At 40.0% G+C, this 13,781-nt stretch overlaps 1 protein-coding gene across 1 annotated transcript in view; it reads right to left on the bottom strand.

Moving 5' to 3' along the window:
- The window catches only part of heatr1 (HEAT repeat containing 1), a 65,656-nt gene extending 52,535 nt beyond the window's left edge, over positions 1-13,121 (bottom strand). Inside the window, 11 exon segments of the mRNA XM_034202176.1 lie at positions 2,362-2,479; positions 5,358-5,459; positions 5,564-5,648; positions 8,351-8,484; positions 8,564-8,772; positions 9,045-9,185; positions 9,592-9,693; positions 9,936-10,074; positions 10,846-11,062; positions 11,698-11,828; positions 13,006-13,121. Of these exon segments, the coding sequence (XP_034058067.1) occupies positions 2,362-2,479; positions 5,358-5,459; positions 5,564-5,648; positions 8,351-8,484; positions 8,564-8,772; positions 9,045-9,185; positions 9,592-9,693; positions 9,936-10,074; positions 10,846-11,062; positions 11,698-11,821 (1,371 nt within the window). The 5' untranslated portion in view covers positions 11,822-11,828; positions 13,006-13,121.
- Positions 13,122-13,781: the final 660 nt, after the last annotated feature.

Below are 13,781 nucleotides of genomic sequence, written 5' to 3'. Positions count from 1 at the left end.
CATGGCAGCTTTTTCGCTGTCAGTCATTTTGACAGACAGGATCGTAAAATTTCGTCATAATCCCTTATTACCCGTCGGGTCTGAACAGTTCACAAGAGAGCACGCTCGTGAACTGTCAACGGGGGGGGCGGTGTTATGCCGTGTGTGTATGCACCTCGCGGGAGCACGCACAGCGTAAAGCAAAACCTCCCAGACATGTATTGATCTGTACGGCAAAGTACGGTTTGGAAACTATATCATTTCCTTTTGGAGGGCATGCATAACACGGCATAACACCAGAGCCTCGCTGCGGGGAAACGTTGGCGCTGTTCCGAGTTTGTTCTAATCTGTCAAAATGACAGACTGCTTTCAGATTTTTCCGTCATTGTTAAATAAAATATTCGGTTAACGCGACCACTGCTGTCCCAGTACCAAGCGAGAGTTTTTATTTTCCCTTTATTATTCAATATCGCGATAAATACCGTACCGTGGACTTGTTATCGCGATATTATCGTACCGTGAGTTTTTGGTATTGTTACATCCCTAATATATTGCGATATTGCAAATCACATGGGTCCTATCATGTCCCTCTTCCCTTCCTGGTTACAAAATTGATTTGCAACTTGAATAGTTTATGTAAATAACCCATTGTGTGTTCTTAGAACCTGAAAAGGAGATGGCATTGTTTTTGTTACTTTTATTGCAATTGTATACATGTCTTAACTAGGGATGGGAACGATTCATCGAATATTCGAAATGATTCAGGTATTCGAATATGAGTTATGAATATATTTTTTTGGAGGGGTGCCTAAGTTGATTACATATTATCAAATGGAATAATTCAATGTATATGACAGTGCCATAGCTAAATGTGTTAGGTCTAAAGTGTGTGTTTTGCTCCGCTCACCGGTCCCTCACAGCGGGCAGAGCTGCAGGTGCGGATCTCTCTCTCTCTCGCGTCCGGTTATACTTCACTCGCGTTTATGTCCAAATCCATCAGATCTAGCTAGCTCTAGCTAATGATATGGCTGCTGCCCCTCCCTACACGCAGATCACGCAGACTCAAACCTCATCTTATGCCCAAATTCCAGCTGTCTTCTCTACAGCTGGCCTGATTGTGAATAGCCTCCGCACCCGCCTCTCCCCTGAGCATGTAGACATGCTCTTATTCTTAAACAAGAATGAGTATTGAATAGCTGCATTCTGTGAATAGGGCCTGTTATAGGTTGTTGATCTCTGTTGTAATAGGGTTGCGTTACCCTAACCTGTTATGTTGTTCGTGTATGATCCCTCTTTAATTTAAAAAACAAGTTATGTTTTAAACATGAAAGCTGTAGGCCTATAGCTGTCAACTGTTCAAACTGTGATCACCAGTTCAATACATTTGACAAATTCGACTTGGTTTCTCTACGTATTTGAACATGTATTTATTTATTTTTCAAAATTAAAAAATGTTTCTTTATTTTTTGAAAAAGATGTTCCCTATTTTTTTTTTATAGGATATGGGCATTTCAGTTAACTGTTTTTTTGGGGGTCGAATATTCGAATATACATTTGCTTTCAAATTACCATCCCTAGTCTTAACGTAACTTCCTGTTTTATATAGACATGCTTTTATTTTGAAGGCGACTTTGCACTATTAGCAGGAAGTTACTGTTCCCAAAGCAAAAACTTGGAAGGAGAAAAAGAACAGAGATAAAGTACAGATATCAACGGAGATATCAACATTTAAATACAGCGATATCAAAAGATAAAGTTTACATTTAAGTGTTAGCACCCCCGAAGAGGCACAAGATTAGTGTCAACTGTAATATAAACATGTGGTTTTTGTCTTAATTCGTTTATATACTGTATTATAATTTTGCTAACTATTTGAAGTTCACTTGTTTAATCGTATTCTAAAGTAATGCTTATATGGATGTAGCTTAAATGTATTTGTTGTTTTGTCTCTTTGTGTAGCTCTTACTTTGTTTTTTTGAGTTTTCAATACATTTGAAATCATCAGTCAAGTGTACGACCATCTTTCGGAGGGATATGCTACAATTTATATAATAAAATATCGATACTTGGCATCCGTGTATCAATACAATATCGCCACTCAAAGTATCGCAATACTATGCTGTATCAATTATTTCCCCCACCCCTACTACACAGTGAGGAACGACTACTGTTGATTATACCTCTTTCAGCAGGACTACTTTAGATATTATTTATTATTATTATTATTATAAGAGAGGTGACATTAATAATTACTACACAGTGAGGAATGACGACTGTTCATTATCCCTCTTTCTGCAGGACTACTTTAGATATTATTTATTATTATATCTTAAGTGAAACTACTAAATAATACACAGTGAAGTATTAATACTTCAGGGTTACCTGGTACTTCCCGCCGCTCATGGACAGAGACAGGAAGCGGTGGAAGAGACGTTTCTGATCACTGCCGTCGACGCTGGTCACATGACCTGCCAGGATGCCGTCCAGAGCCACACAGAACCTGGGGGGGGGGGGGGGGGGGGGGGATATGGTGGGAGTTATAGACAAATATTTAGAGAAAATTACAAAATAAAGGCATGTTTTGAAATGAAAGTCTGAATATTTGACAGTGTAAACGGAGGAATATTTTGCAGAGTTTTAAATTATATATGTTAAAGGAATTGCTCCACTCATTAGATAATTAATCAAAACTTCAGTATTTAGTGAAACATTATGTTTAAACCATACCCTGAAGAAATCAGCGATATTCCCCGGTAAATAATGATTTTATAGCTCTTTTTTATCAAAACCTGTATATTCCGTCAGGACGCTGCCATTTTGGCCATTTTCAGTAGTCACGTGATGGTCGTGACGTCATCCATGCGTTCACTTTGTAAACACACGAAAACATGGCGGAGTATTTGAGTTCGGACTCGTCAGCCGAGGAAGAAATTTTGAGCAATATGAAGAGATTGGATGGGGGAATTCAGCCATACAGGTTCGAGCCAAGTAGTCAGAACCGTCAGGAATCCAGGGACAGTGACGATGAGGATGAACAGCACGGTGATCTTGCTGGAGACGATCCCTTTACTCGTGCAATTGATTTCGGGAGGCGAGTAGGAAGACCTGTACATGAATGGTGTACCTAGAACCACGATTTTATGGGGCCGGAAAAACTGGGGGAAAATACCCACTAGCCGGTACTACGCTATATGGAAAGGCCACCAAAAACTGGCCTGGCCTGGACGATAAAGGACGTTTAAACGGGGCTACCCGCTGCAATGGAAATGCGCTATAACATACCTTATTCTTACTACGAGCACTACTTCTGGTCCTCCGTCGCTTCACACTTGCAGAGGGCGATTTCTCAACTGGCCGAACTGGTGTCCTGGTCGGTGATGACACCAGAAAGACCGATGGTACTGCATCTCCATTAAGTAATGGTTGTTCAATAAATCCCATGTTATGTTTTATCATACTCTCAGAGTAGTCGTCCGGAAACTTGAAATGTTCGCTGCATACATGCGCCTGTGGATCTTTCGGTTCGGGCCGGCCACATTTCACTAGCCACTGCCTCCGAACGTACTTCCTACGCTTCCCTTTTGGCAACAGATGGAACCGAGCATTCCGTGGATTGTTCCTATCAGAATTGTGGCAATGTTTCGCGATACAATGAGGCATATTTGAAGAGAGTAACTACAGTAAATAACATGAACATCAACGTGTCCTCGAAACCAAACGCATGGTTTACGTCACGTCCGGTAAAATGGCGCCGCCCACAGTGTTGATGTTATTTCGGTAATTAATCAGTTTAAAATCACTGATAATGTCATCGGATTTAAAAAAAAAAAAAAAAAAAAAAGACTGGCAGAGACTGGTCTGTTTTATCGGATGATAATTATTTAAAAATGAGTGTCATGAGCATACCATTCCTTTAAAGGAAAACTATTGTGAATATGTTAGAAGAGTTGAAATATAACAAGATAAAAAGGATTTTTTTTTTTTTTTATATTTCACCATTCTGAACAATTAAGAAAAAAACTAGAAATATATTGAAGAAAAATAGCATTATTAAAGTTGGAATATTACAATAAAAAAGTGGAAATATTTTAAGGTTTAAAGGTCTGGTGCTACTCCCAACTAGAAAATAAATGTCCTGCTGAAAAGGCGTGTGAATGCTGTAAACTGCGCAAATTTGTTGCTGAAAATGTCAATTGCTGAATGGTGACTGTCGCTGCTTTTAGCTACAAAGCCTAGTAAGTATCTTGCTGAACTTAGTGGAAAGATGCAGAAAAGTGAAATTACTTGAATTAAAATTGTTGAAGCTCAAACGGCACTGTTGGAAATCTTGAAAGTGAATTGTAAAACTGCCAGAGTAGGAAAAATAGCGATGAAGCTTAATATTTAAAAGAAAAGTTTAAAAGGTATAAATAACTAAATGTTTAGCCTCAATGTCCTGAAATAGCTGAATTATTTAATGGTTTCATTTCATTTCAAACCTTTATTTAGACAGATACATTTTTATTTTCAAGGGAGACCTGCTCAAGTAGTTCCACATGAAACATAAAAACATAAATAGATGAATAGTTGAATGGTTTGTCTAGCTGAAAGTAGGCTGAAGGAGTTAGATATCAAATGTACGTAGTAGTTAACTGTAAGTACAAGTAGAAGTAGCAGTTGTAGTAGCTGTATGAGTAGTAGTGGTGTTAATAGTACTAGAAGTAGTACAAATCATTAAAAAAAATCGCACGTCCTGCGATGTGATTATCGTGCATGCGCATATCGCTGCCCCTGCTCTAAGTGATGACGTCAAGCACTCTAGTCCTGAAGAGTCCTTCCCATAGACAACCATTATAAAATCGAAAACGGCCTAAAAATGTACCAAAACTTAAACTGTGATAAATCAGAAACTGTAAAATATATCAAAAATCTGAATACAAGTTTAATAGCTGAACGTCTTGTGACCGTTTAAAAGTTGCAATGAAGTCTCTAGCTGAAAGTATGTTGAGTAGCATTTTAAACACGGTGAAGCTAAACGAGGATTTTAAGGTTCCTCCCATTGAGTTACATGTTAAAACAAATGGTTTAAAAAGTATACAAATCATTTCAAGTGTCCTATCATGTGCTGAAAAGGCTGAATATTTTGATATTTGAATGGTTTCTGTAGCTGAAAGTATGCGGAAGTTATTGGACGCCAAAAAAACGTACGTAAGAACTGAAGAATAAAGATTTGAAGAACAATAGTGAATGCTGTGGAACAGCATTCGCAGCATTCGCACTAATTAGGTAAATCCACAGCAGGACGACTTCTGTTTGTGCCTCCACTGATGAGGAAACACTGGACAAACCTTCTACCTGTTCAAAGCTCCACCAGTAAAATAATAAAGGTGCAGACTGACCGGGACTCTAACAGGCGGATCAGAGGCTGCAGCGTCAGGTCCATGGAGGACAGAGTCTCTGCAGAGACGTCTCTCTGACTCAGGTACTCTTCCAGCAGCAGCCTGCAGGAGACGGAAACACATCACTTGTGTTGGTACTGGTCTTACTGGGATGTGATGTGTGGTTTATCTCAGAGTTTATTCAGGTGGTTTTATATGGAGTTTACCGAGCCACGGTTTGGTCCAGGCCGTTGATCAGAGGGAGGTTCTGTAGAATATTCTCCAACACAGAGAGCTCTGCCTGAGACTCACCTGAGAGACACAGGTAAACACACATGTAAACACACAGAGAGACACAGGTCAACACAGGTAAATGCACTGAGAGACACACACAGATAAACGCACACAGATAAACACACCGAGAGACAGGGAGACAGAGAGACTCACCTGAGAGACAAACAAAAGACTGAACAAACAGACTGAACAAAAATATAAATGCAACACTTTTGTTTTTGCTCCCATTTTTCATGAGATGAACTCAAAGATCTAAAACATTTTCTATATACACAAAATAACCATTTCTCTCAAATATTGTTCACAAATCTGAAAAAATCTGTGATAGTGAGCACTTCTCCTTTGCCGAGATAATCCATCCCACCTCACAGGTGTGGCATATCAAGATGCTGATTAGACAGCATGATTATTGCACAGGTGTGCCTTAGGCTGGCCACAATAAAAGGCCACTCTGAAACGTGCAGTTTTGCTTTATTGGGGGGGTCTGGGGGGGGTCCGAAAACCAGTCAGTGTCTGGTGTGACCACCATTTGCCTCACGCAGTGCAACACATCTCCTTCGCATAGAGTTGATCAGGTTGTTGATTGTGGCCTGTGGAATGTTGGTCCACTCCTCTTCAATGGCTGTGCGAAGTTGCTGGATATTGGCAGGAACTGGAACACGCTGTCGTATACGCCGATCCAGAGCATCCCAAACATGCTCAATGGGTGACATGTCCGGTGAGTATGCTGGCCATGCAAGAACTGGGATGTTTTCAGCCTCCAGGAATTGTGTACAGATCCTTGCAACATGGGGCCGTGCATTATCATGCTGCAACATGAGGTGATGGTCGTGGATGAATGGCACAACAATGGGCCTCAGGATCTCGTCACGGTATCTCTGTGCATTCACAATGCCATCAATAAAATGCACCTGTGTTCGTCGTCCATAACATACGCCTGCCCATACCATAACCCCACCACCACCATGGGCCACTCGATTCACAACATTGACATCAGAAGACCGCTCACCCACACAACGCCACACACGCTGTCTGCCATCTGCCCTGAACAGTGAAAACCGGGATTCATCCGTGAAGAGAACACCTCTCCAACGTGCCAGACGCCATCGAATGTGAGCATTTGCCCACTCAAATCGGTTACGACGACAAACCGGAGTCAGGTCGAGACCCTGATGAGGACGACGAGCATGCAGATGAGCTTCCCTGAGACGGTTTCTGACAGTTTGTGCAGAAATTCTTTGGTTATGCAAACTGATTGTTGCAGCAGCTGTCCGAGTGGCTGGTCTCAGACGATCTTGGAGGTGAACATGCTGGATGTGGAGGTCCTGGGCTGTTGTGGTTACACGTGGTCTGCGTTTGTGAGGCCGGTTGGATGTACTGCCAAATTCTTTGGAGACGGCTTATGGTCGAGAAATGAACATTCAATTCAGGGGCAAAAGCTCTGGTGGACATTCCTGCTGTCAGCATGCCAATTGCACGCTCTCTCAAAACTTGCGACATCTGTGGCATTGTGCTGTGTGATAAAACTGAACATTTCAGAGTGGCCTTTTATTGTGGCCAGCCTAAGGCACACCTGTGCAATAATCATGCTGTCTAATCAGCATCTTGATATACCACACCTGTGAGGTGGGATGGATTATCTCGGCAAAGGAGAAGTGCTCACTATCACAGATTTTTTCAGATTTGTGAACAATATTTGAGAGAAATGGTTATTTTGTGTATATAGAAAATGTTTTAGATCTTTGAGTTCATCTCATGAAAAATGGGAGCAAAAACAAAAGTGTTGCATTTATATTTTTGTTCAGTGTAAAAACGCAGGTAAACAAACAGACACAAGTTAACACACTGAGACACACACACGGAAGGTTTCTCATTTCTCTAATTTCCCCTCCTCGACCCTCCGGTAGTGACCCGGAAATGGATTTCAGCGCGCCATGTTGAAGGTAGGACTGCACGATTTTGGGAAAGAATCTAATTACGATTTTTTTTTACAACGGCTGTGTCCTGATATATATTATATGCTTTAGGAGCTGTAGGCGCGTGTGTGGTAGGCTACAGTGTGTAGGTGCGTGTGGTACAGTGTGTGTGTGTGTGTGTGTGTGTAGATGCGGCAGACAGACGGGTCTCAGTTAGTTTGGTGTTATATGCTTACTTTTAATCAGTAGGTTTCCTGCTGCTACCTCAGTTAAAATAAAGCACAGCTATTGTGTAATACATTCATATTGCATGTATTTTTTTTATTTGTAAAAATGTCAGTTAAAGCTTAAAAGAATAAAGATATTGTTTTTATTTCAACATTTGACCTCTTTCTTTTACAATTTTGGAATCGAAACAGGGAATTGATAAAAAGAATCGATACATTTCAGACGATACCCATCCCTATACGTGTCTGATTCTGAAATATATATGTGTGTGTGTGTGTCCGCATCCTGTTATTGTCTCATTATACCGCACTGTCAATTAAGTAAAAATAACACACACACACACACACACACACACACACACACACACACACACACACACACACACACACACACACACACACACACACACACACACACACACACACACACACACACACACACACACACACACACACACACACACACACACACACACACACACACACACACACACACACACACACACACACACACACACACACACACACACACACACACACACACACACACACACACACACACACACACCTCTCTGACCTGGTTTACAGGTGAACAGCTGGTGCAGCAGGTGAGGCAGCAGGTGTTTCAGCAGGGGGCTGACGTCGTGAGAGACAGACATCTCCTGCAGAGAGGAGACCAGCAACGGCACCGAGACCAAGACTCTCAGCGCTCTGAACACAAACACACAACTGTAAGGACACACAAACACAGGGTACCTGAACAGGTGTCTCAGGGTATCTTAAGACCTACTTGTTGCCAGGGCCCTCCCCCTGGCTCTGCATCAGCACAGTGAGGCAGCCCAGACCCTCCTTCAGGAGCCGCTGATCCTGGATCAGAGACCTGCAGACGGACAAGGACAGAGCCTCGACCAGGCGCTGCTTCAGGACCTGCTTTACTGCCAGCTGACACACCAACATGTAGGAGGCCGCCGTGAAATCAGGGAGGGGAGAGGACAGACCCTGGGGATACAAATATAAAAAAAATAGTCAAATTCTGAGAGAGAAAAAATTATTGTGAGAAAAAATATCTAAATCTGAGAAAAAAATTCAAATCAGAAAAAAGTCAACATCTGAGAAAAGAATCAAATATTGAGAAAAGTTAAAATTATGAAAGAAATGTCAAATTCTCAGAAATATGAGAACAAAGTCAAACATTTTGAAAAAAAGTACAATTATGGGAAAAAAGTGAGTGTGTCCCCTGAAGACAGGTAGGCAACTCCTCCACCTCTCACCTGGTGGATAAAGGGCAGCAGCTTGGAGATGTTAGCGTCAGAGATCCTCTTTGCAGAATCTAGAGAGGAAACGATGACGGAGGCGTAGAACGTGAACACCACCCGGAGTTTGGAACTACTTTCTGTTGCACCGGAGTACGCCTGAGGAGAAAGAAGAGGAGAAGGAGGAGGAAGCGGAGGAAAAAGAAGAGGAAGAGGGGGAGGAAGAAGAAGTGGAGAATAAGATTTAGCATTCATAAAATATGTTTATTTATTTATTTATACCTGAGTATTCTTCAAGATTTAAGTGAGGATTTAAAGGTGTTACTGGTTAACTCTAAATGTTATTTTGAGAAATGAACGACTTTAAATCAGAGATTCCGAATATTTTCTCAAAATATCACCGACATCTCAATTATACAAACAAAAGTTCTTCACGGTATATAAAATCAAGTGACGAAGAGTCTTAAGTACTTCTACTTTGATACTGTATTATGTACTTTTACCCTGAAGCAGAGCGCCTGAAGCCTTCTACTTTATTGTTGTTGTTATTTATGGATTTGTTTACCTGTATGGATTTGGTGACGAGGCTGCAGATGAAGTCCATGAAGCTGAGGTCGGAGCAGCAGTGAGAAACCAGAGCTTCTCTGGAGAGAGGGACGCCGGCTTTCTGTCCACAACAAACAAATAAATATATAAAAATATAAAAATAAATAAATATATATATATATAAATAAATATATACACACATTAATATATATATGTACATATACACACACCACATCAGGGCTACTCCTTTGTTTACTTCCGCAACAGTGACATCATTATGTGTCCCCTCGGACCCCAAAACCCTGTCTTCAATACATCTTGACTCTTTGACTGCACCACGCTCTGGAGGTGGTGTGTGTTTACCTGCACGGGGTGCAGCCAGCTCCAGTTTGTTTTCTCCCGCAAGTGGAGCAGCTGCAGCACTCTGACGAACACCTTGGTGTTGTGATACGGCAGAGCACAGCCCAACAGACTGTCAGCGTTATAGCGCTGGATGTGGAACCTGGGGGAGGGGTAATTAACTGATATAAAACATCGTTAAATAATAATATTTAATAATTATCTTCATTTTTTAATAGAGCGCTTTACATTACATACATATTGGACATGTACCAGTGAATACTGTAGACCGATTGTTGGGAAAATACTGAATGTACTCTTCCAATATCAGAGTAGCACATGATAACAAAGCCAACTGTAGCTGAGTACATGACAGGATGTATGATTACCTGGAAGAGCGTCAGGACACACTGTTTGAGGCATATGATAGCTATGTGATTAACATGATGATTCAGCCTCTATGGAGATAGACATATGACAAGCATGCTCATTTCTGACGTGGAGCTAATCTGAAGTAAACATTGAATACTGCTTTCTATTCCTCCATCTTGTGACTGTTTAACTCCCTCTCTTGTATATCAGCATGTGAAGGACACTGTTCAGGAACTAGTTGTACCAAATGCTCTGTATGTGATAACTACTTCCAATCTTGCAAGGATAATAAATACATGTATATTGAAACTCAAGCCGGTGACAAATGATATTATTCTAACACTGATAAAGCAGTAAACATGTGTAAAATTGTGTTAAAAAGGTCGGAAAAAAACAAGTAAAGTCTTTATAATGTCAGGAAGAAGTAGACATATTTACAGGAAAAAGTGCTAATGCTAATAGGAGAAGACACAGTGAGACACAGCTAGTGAAATTCCTTACGTCTCCTTACTGTGGACGCTGATGTTATGGAAGATAAATATGAATAATAGTTTTTATCTACCGGTGGAGGAGCCACTCGATGCACTTGTGCGCCGGCTTCAGCAGGAAGTAGGGGCAGAGCCGGGCGAGGAACAGGGCGATGGTGGCGTCCAGCTTCTCGTTGACCTCTTTGCTCTGGACACTGCGCTCAAGCGTCAGCGAGGCACGGCTGAACAGACTGTTCTTGAACTCCTGGAAGGCCGGTTCGATTCCCAGCAGCACCTCCAGCCCCGTGCAGCCTGGGAACGATGGCGAACGGGGTTAATATTAGGGGTGGGGGAAATGAACTTTAAATGTACATTATTTAATTTCACATTCTGTTCTTGTACATATCATATTCCATTTACATGCATATAGACTTCTTGCACTTTTTATTTGTATTTTATTATTTTTATATATATACACACACACACACACACACAGTATGTTGTGTTGTTGGAGGAGCTCAGGTCAGAAGAATTTCATTGCCATTTCTACTCTGTAGCTTATATGCATATGACACCTTTTAATTGAATAATCGATACAGCATATTATCGCGATACTTGGCGTGGCGATATTGTTTTATTTTATTATATAAACTATTCATATTGCAAATCCAAATGAAAGTTTTTGGCAACAATTGCTTTTTCAATCCACTAGATCAGGGTTGGGCAAACTTTTCTTTTCTATAGCAAGAAATGTAATGTTTAACTATTAAATAATATAGAGCAATATATAGCTCCAACAGATATCAATCAATATATTGTATCGCAATACTTAGCATATCGTAGAATCGCAATTCTATTGTATCGTGGCTTAAGTATATCGTACCCCTAGTTAATATCCTGCAGGTGTCTGAGGGAAGGGGTTATTTTGTGCCGGTGTTGGGACTCACCCAGGGCGTAAAAGGTGCTGCGGTCCATGGAGGCGGCATATTTTGGGTCAAAAAGAAGCGAGACGACTTCCTTAGGCGTCTGAGTCACTGCCAGACGCTTCAGCTGCTGTGCCAACGACGTCATAGTTTATCTGCAGAGACATTGACACACTCATTGAGATTGAGTTTACATACATCTGCAATAAACCTGCAAAACACACACTTTCTTCTGCAACTGCATGGTGCAACTATCACTAACAACACCATACATGCTGTGAAACTGTAATAAAGGAATTCTGATTCAGCAATTAAACACTGTTTCAGAGCTGCAATGAAAATATGTCTATTTATTTTAATTATCCAAGTACTTTTTAATGTAAACATGTAAAAATAAAATGCATATTACAAAATACTGTATGTACTAATAGCAGCTTTATTGTGACTTTATTAAGCTATTATGTATTTTTGATATACTAAAATGTGTGTGAGCCTCGGTTATGACTTCAAAAATGTGTCTAAAACCCTACTAAATTAATGTTTTTATAATGGGTTAATATTAAAGTCATTTTAATGCAAAGTGCTGTTTCCAGACTCTCAAAACTGGACCTGTTATGGTTTTATTTTAAAGTATAAATAAATAGTTAGTTAAATAAGTTATTTTGATTGTAATGAGGTTAGGTTTAAATCAGGGTTATTGTCAGGTTTACACACACAAGGAATCAGCTGTGGTGTGTAGTGGTGCAGACATGAACAACATAAGAAAATAAGTTGTAATAGACAATCAAAGATGATAACAAGTATTTTTAAGAAACTATTTAGCATTAAAAAGATTTAAATATACAACAGAAGCTAACACTAAACCATTAGGACAGTGAATTTTGAACAATATATTGTAAACTACAGTGATTATATTTCAAATGTAAAACTACGGTGTTGACATTAACACATGTGTTAAAGTGCAGAAAGTTGAGCATTATATGGATTTCATATCCAGCAATGATCCCTTTAACTGGTATTTCAGACAGTAATCCAGTGTGAGGACTGCAGACAGACCCTTCTCTACAGGCACACCTACTTTATTTTATATTCAGGCTATTATAAAACTCATTATCTCTTATGTTTCGATTAAACACATGTTAGCATGTTGAGCTAACTTGCTAATTTCTCACTTCTGAAAAAAGCAGCGTTCCAAACATACAGACACCAGCAGTGTGTCGATATTAAGAAGCAATAGTTAGCTTCTTAATATAGACCGACTGTGCTGGTGTTATAAAAGTAAATATATGGATGTATACATCCATATATTTACTTCTAATTAAACACTCTTACCTGTTATCTGTAAATCCCAAAGACACGTGGAATACTACATCCGGTTTACGGGAAGTGGGGAGTGCCAGCACAGCACAGTGGGCGGCGCTTATTCTTCTTCTCCAGACTTCACGGTGTAGCGGCCTCCAGCGGTACTGTGTGGTACAGTTGTTTATTAATGACGTTTTTATGTACACAAAACTGTCTTCATTAGGGGTATATATACAAAGTAAAATAAAATAAGAAAACATGAATATTACCAACATCATAAACATATGGATTACGTTCAGAAAAATGTATCATTGTTCCATATAATGATGGACTTAGGTTATTCTTTCTGATGACCCCGATAATATAAGTTTTACATCTTGATAACTGTTGAATACCAAACCAAACAGTGAGAAAAAGACTTTAAGAGGTCGAGACCAAGTCAAGAGCAAGACTTAAAGGTCTCCTATCATGCAAAATGCACTTTTCAATGTTTTTTACACATAAATATGTGTCCCCCACGTGCACAGACATTTGGAGGGGCTTTTGCTCTAAACTGGAAAAAGGGCCTCCCCCCCCGAAAAAAATACCTTTTGAAAATTCTAACTTGTTTTTAATGTAAAAGGTTCATAAAATAAAAACACAACACTGTGACACTCAGTTGACTTTTATGTCCAACTGCTAAATTCGTTATTCAGGCACATTTTTTGTTTTGCGGTCCATATCATTAAAATATCTAATGTTAGTAACTATTAAAGAAAAAATGGGGACAATCCTGTTTGGTAACACTTTATTTTGATAGTCCATAG

The sequence above is a fragment of the Gymnodraco acuticeps genome, unplaced genomic scaffold (assembly GCF_902827175.1).
Source record: "Gymnodraco acuticeps unplaced genomic scaffold, fGymAcu1.1, whole genome shotgun sequence".
In the NCBI taxonomy this organism is placed as follows: domain Eukaryota; kingdom Metazoa; phylum Chordata; class Actinopteri; order Perciformes; family Bathydraconidae; genus Gymnodraco; species Gymnodraco acuticeps.
This window is presented reverse-complemented; position numbering and strand designations above follow the sequence as displayed.